The 6,000-nt window shown below is 40.1% G+C and overlaps 1 protein-coding gene across 1 annotated transcript; it reads right to left on the bottom strand.

The window, feature by feature from the left end:
• Positions 1 to 759: 759 nt before the first annotated feature.
• On the bottom strand, positions 760 to 4,673 carry LOC100728905 (DNA excision repair protein ERCC-6-like). Its single transcript, XM_063239977.1, has one exon. It carries the CDS (start codon positions 4,561 to 4,563, stop codon positions 835 to 837), a length of 3,729 nt encoding a protein of 1,242 aa, XP_063096047.1. The 5' UTR covers positions 4,564 to 4,673; the 3' UTR covers positions 760 to 834.
• Between the last annotated feature and the right edge of the window lie 1,327 nt (positions 4,674 to 6,000).

Here is a 6,000-nt window from a genome sequence, read left to right as displayed (position 1 = left end):
CAGTTCTCTGCAGGTGGTCCCCAGCTTCAGTAAGTTAAGCTATAAGAAGGACTTTTCTTTCATTGTGCCTAACAGAATTCCTCACCCTTATATTCTTCTGCCCATAACACTAACGTTGTCCTTAAGATTGTTTGGTGGTTTTTTTCACACTGAGAAAAGGAACTTCAATTTTATTATATGAATTATGATATACAAAGCTAACCTCTTTCAGAAAAAATAGCTAGAATAACTTTACAACAAACTTCAGGTGGGGAGTGGTAGTGTATACATATAATCACAGAACTTACAGAGAATGAGGTGGGAGGGTAAGGCAGATGGAAAGTTTGAGCCTAATTTTGACACATAGGAACTTAATGAGACCTTGTTTCAACATAAAAAATAAAACAAGTTCAATCTCTAGTATCCCAAGTTAAAAAAAAAAATCAAAAACCCACACATAGGTAATTCTCTTATGTTTATAGACTACACTTAAAAGAAATATTAAGAATATTCAAGTGAAGAAATATTAACCTAACATTCAGAAAACAGTATGTTGGGAGAGATTGAGTAGGAGCTAAGAGACAGAGGCAGAAGTTGCTTTATGAGATCTTTCTTACCTTATGCACAAATCACTCATGCTGCTAAAGAACACAATTATGGAAACAAAAATCCACTCAAATTCAGTTGCATTTTAAAAATATAATAAACAGATTACAGTTGTATACACCTTTAATCCCAGCACTCAGGAGACTAAAGGCAGTTTGAGAGTTTGTGGCCAGTCTGGGATACACAGAAGGACTTTATATCTGAAAATAAAACCTTTCTCCCCAACACAAAAAACAGGTTACAGCATTTTCAAGTGTTCCTAAGTTGCTTATACAAATTTAAAGTCATGAGCATGACTTCAGGATCGGAACTTTTTATGTCAAGGGCTTTAACCAAGCAGTTTAAGGCTTCCTGTATCTTTCCATGCTCTTTCAGTTCTTTTCCATGAGTTATAAGAGTCTCATAGTCATTTTCAGCCTCCACTGACTTACCCTGGGGAGAGTCAATCAATGGTTCTGCAGAGAAAGGGTCAGCATCCGAAAAGGGGGTTGGTGGACTACAGCCTAATGGCTTAGACATCATTAGCCCACCAGACTTATGTTCTGAAGACAGTCCTTCTCCAGAAGGATCCTCTGTACGCTCTGAGGCCTCATCACTGTTTTCTTTGGCTCCTTCCTCTAGGTCATCCAGGGTGCCCTCTGCTTTATCAGTGTTGTCAAGTCTTTCTTCCATATCCTCCACGTGTTCTAAAACCACATTAATCAGAGAACTTCTAGAAGCCAGCGATCGCCTTGCATTCATATATTTATTTACACTGCCAGCTATGTTAGGTGAAAAGAATGTTCTGGGTAGACTGTTATCTTTGGGAGTCGAAGCATCAAATTGTTTTACAGATGACAAAGGAAGGAGAGATGTGCTAAACAGATTTGTGCTTGAAGCACCTGCTAGAGAATCATCCTCATCTTCATCATCTGAAATGATCCTTCTAGCTTTCCTTCTGGTTTTAACATTAACAACCTCTTCTTCTGGTTCATTGCCTTTCTTAGAAAAATCCAAATGGTGACATGCTGTGCTATGCAAAGACTCTGCACTTGAATTAGCTACAGAGACACACAAGCTAGATTTTTTCTCAACACACTCCAAAGTCTGAGTGGAGAGATTTTGTCTATTGTCTGCAGAGTCTTCCAGGAAAAGATTGAAATCACATGCATACTGTGGTAAAGATGCTAAAGGCTCTCTTTCTGACTTGGCCTCACTTGCTTGGGCATCCCGCAGTGCACTATGGGATGCTGACAATTCGTCAGATAGTTCAATAATGGAAGTACTCAATTTTGTATTTTGATTTTTACTTGTTATAGAATTGCTGGGCCACGGATTACCATGATATAAAATCTCATCATCCTGTAGATCTAAAGTTGGTGCAAGATCAACTTCGGTTGATTGGAGAGTTAAGTAATTAAAACTACCCAAGGGGTTCTTCTGCAGTGCCTCTTGTTCAGGCTTTTCTTGGGAAGTCCTTTTTTGCAGAGCTTTGTTCTCAACTATAAGGCTTTTTGTGGTTCCCAGTAATGAGGCAGCCCAAATTTCTTCTACATTTTCAAACTCCTTGCATAAAGCAGCTACAGAGTCAGGATTAAATGAATTTTCATGTGGGTGCATACTATCTTGTAACATGGTCATATTTAGCTTCACATTGGAGAGGTCTTGATCATCAATGCTCATGTTTGCCATTTGAAAATTGATATCTCCTTCCTGGGTAGGATCAGTAGTTGTAAGAGGCAAAGGCCAAGGCTCTAATTTCTTTAATTCAAGGCATTTCTTCTTTTTTTGAGAAGGAAACAAGGGTTCTGTTGGCCAGGCTCCCTCTTTTCCAGTTCTTCGTTTTTCCATTGTATTTTGAGACTCAAATTCAACAAGAAATTGAGCTTTCTGAGCTCTTTGTTGAATATACTGAGATTCTTCTATCACATCAAGCTCTTCTTTAGCAGACAGATCACCTGTATGTATCAAGTCATGATCTGAGATTCCAGCAATTCCCAGAGACTGTAGGTAGGTAATGTGTTCATCTAGGTTTTTATCAGACCTCCTCTGAGCAGCATGCAGAGACTGAAGTTGCAGCTGGGTTGCAGAGTTCTGGAGATCCTCAACTGTAAAGAGCTCTCTTAAATCTTGTTTACTGAAATAGCGGAATGGGTTCTTTTTATCACCAGTAGTTTGTCTGATTAATGAGTCCTTGAAAATCTGTCTTCTGTATATTTTCTCTTCTACAGTCCCACAAGTGATTAACCTATAAACTACAACATTTTCTTTTTGTCCAATTCGGTAAACCCTATCCACAGCTTGAGCATCAGTTGCAGGGTTCCAGCTAGGGTCAAAAATGACCACTCTAGTTGCTGCTGTTAATGTTAACCCAGCACCACCTACTTGAGTAGTAAGCAGAAATACAGAGTAATCTTTATTTTGCTGGAATAAACTAATCCTTTTTTCTCGTTCCAAAAGATGGGTGACAGTGCCATCAATTCGCAGTATCTTAAAGTGTTTATTCTTTAGAAGGCGTTCAATGATGTTTAGAATTTGTCTTGACTGTGAAAAAACTAGAGTTTGATGCCCTTCATCTCGAAGTCTCTTCAGCAGGCTGATTAAAAATAACATTTTTCCAGATTCTTCCATCAGTGTAGTATCAGTTGCATGAGCAAGGTTGTCCACATCTGAGGAATCTTCCTCATTTTCATCTTGAGCAGAGATTTTGATAGCCTCTAGATGCAGCAAACGACAAGCCCGTGCTGACAGCAGCCTGGGATGATCACACAGCTTCTTTAAGACTCCTAGCTCGGCCAAAGGCGAGTGTGTCTCCATTAACAACTCCTTGATATAATCCAAAGACACAAATTTCTTGTATATTTCTTCTTGTAAAGGTACAAGACGTATCCAAATGATTAAATCGTTTTTCCTGGAAAGAGAAGGCATTCTGTAGATGGTGTCAACACCTAGGTTCTTTTCAGTGGGTCCAACCTCTGGGATGTTCAGCCTATTCTTCTGAATTTCTTCTTTAGTTCTCCTGAGAAAATAAGGTTTTATGATTTCCATCAAATTTTCAGACATCTTAAGTCCCAAGGCTTTTTCCCCTGAAGTAGCATCCTTCTCTCTTCCTCTAACAATAGGAGTTTCATACTCCATTTTAAAAGTTTTTAATGTTCCTAACAGGGAACCTTGGCAAGCAAAATCGAACAGGGACCATAATTCTTGTAAGTTATTCTGGATGGGGGTCCCTGTGAGGAGGAGGCGATTACTTGCAGGGACAGCACGAGCATATGTTGCTGACTTAGTAGATGAGCTCTTTATTTTATGTGCTTCATCAAGGATGACATAGTCCCACACAAACGCTTGGCCATTAAAGCTGGAAAGCTGCTGCCAATTGTTGATTAACATTTGGTAGGTGGTAATAAGGACACCAGTCTTTTGCTGAACCCGGAGGAGACTCCTGGTACGTTCACCCTTGCTAGGGCCATGAAAGGTTTTGGCTCTCATTCCTGGGGTCCACTTGGCAAATTCTTTCACCCACATGCTGATGAGGTTGGTAGGCATTATCAACAGCACATGAGTCACAAGCGAAGCATCAAACATACCAGAAAGGAAAGCAATGATTTGAACAGTTTTCCCCAATCCCATGTCATCTGCCAAGACACCCCCTTTTCTCCCATCCCTGTAAAGGCTGTAGAGGAAAGCCACACCTTCCTTCTGGTGCTCAAACAGTTGGTTATACAGTTCTCGATAAAGCAGCAGCCCAGAGTTGCACACTTCTACAAATTCATCATCTTCATGTTCTTCCAACTCCTCCCAGGCTTCCTGTACTTTTTGGATTCTGCTCATCAGCTTTTTATTGGGAAAAATGCTCTTTGCCAAAGTGAAAAATTTGAGTGCTCCCTCCAGATCTCCACTCTTTGTTGCTTCTTTGGCCTCTTTCACATATCTCATATAACGGGCAGCCTGCTCTGAGCTCAAGCACTCAGCTTCTGCCAAATCTTGGTAATTCTCCATGACCCTCGGTTTCAAATTCCGGACACCCAGGAAGGAGTTTGAACTTCGTTCTCTCCCGCCCAGTTTAGGATCATGCGCAAACGCAGAGTCAGGGCCAACCGGCAGCCTTGAGACTGGCCAATCCGTAGCCCCATAGCGCCACCGCCCGAGCCCCGCCCATGAAGGTCGTGCGCCTGCGCAATGGTGCTAAGAGAGTGGCATGGAGTGTATTTTGGCTCCCTAAAATCCTGCCCGATAAAAGAAACCTGGAGGGTAAACCGAAAGAATAGGTGAGAGAGGGAGTTGAATATCTTTCTAGGGTTTGGATTAGAGGCACCTCCCATTGTCTGCTTGTAGATTCCTTTAAGTTATAGACCCAGAAAAAGGGAAATCACAGGTCAGTCATAAGCAGAAGTAGGAAGGAAACGAATCCAATGACAACACGCACAGAAGAGGTTGTGTGTAACTGTCATGCACTGAAATCATCATTTCCAACGCTCCAGTTCCGTTATGCTCTCAGCCCAAGACACGGTCACTTTCCTCAGGAATCAATTCTCATTCTCTCTGTCTCTTATCTGTCTGTCTCTGTCTCTGTCTCTGTCTCTGTCTCTGTCTCTGTCTCTGGAAGTAATCAACAGTTTTCCTGATCAATAGTTTCCTAGAAAGAGGCAGAAGGAAGGGAATTGCATTCATGAAAGGAAACAGGATAAGCTTTAGACAGGCGAGCATTTTCTGTTCCTGAATCCCATACAGGAAAGGGATGTTCACTTTACTATAGTTGTTTAAGACTTCCCTGTGTTGTGTATACACTCTTTGTATGTATAGTTTTTAAAACATGTTTCAAATTACTTGAATTTTCTTTTAGAACACAACTAACCCATTTGAAGAAAAAGACACTACGGTGCCCAGTGCTGATTCTGTAGTGCCATGATGTGAAATCCAGCAATACTATTATTCTTTGTTCAGAGTGATTTTAGTCTGTTTTGTATTGTTTAATTTCAACATACATGAATATGGACAGCTATTTTGAAGAGAATGAGATACATTATGACAGTCATTGTTGACTTCCTTATTGTTTGGTCTTGAAGACCTAAAATGCCTTCAGCATCCATTTTGTTTTGTATGAATTCACTGTGTGTGAAGATATGATAAACTAGAAGAAAACAAGAAACAATATGATAGACAGTGAAGATTTTCTGTTGTCTTGCTTTGAAATCTGTGCCTCTTACATTGTTTTCTTCTGATCTGTTTTGTTCTGTTTAATTTTACCCTCTTTAAAATAAAAAAAAAAATTTAATAAAACCCAAGAAGAAAAGATCTCATCTACAGTAGATAAAAATAAAGATAATGAGCAAGGAACAGGGAGAGAAACAGGAAAGACTTAGAAAAGGAGGGAAGGAAGGAGGAACAGGAGGAGAGAAGGAAGAAAAGGTGAAAAGAAAGAGATTGTGAAAAGAT

Source organism: Cavia porcellus, unplaced genomic scaffold, assembly GCF_034190915.1.
Source record: "Cavia porcellus strain 051 isolate PalLab524CR breed Dunkin Hartley unplaced genomic scaffold, mCavPor4.1 scaffold_29, whole genome shotgun sequence".
Lineage (NCBI taxonomy): Eukaryota > Metazoa > Chordata > Mammalia > Rodentia > Caviidae > Cavia > Cavia porcellus.
This window is presented reverse-complemented; position numbering and strand designations above follow the sequence as displayed.

Coding starts and splice junctions, on each gene's coding strand:
- LOC100728905 (XM_063239977.1), bottom strand. CDS start 4,563: ATGGAGAATTACCAAGATTTGGCAGAAGCTGAGTGCTTGAGCTCAGAG.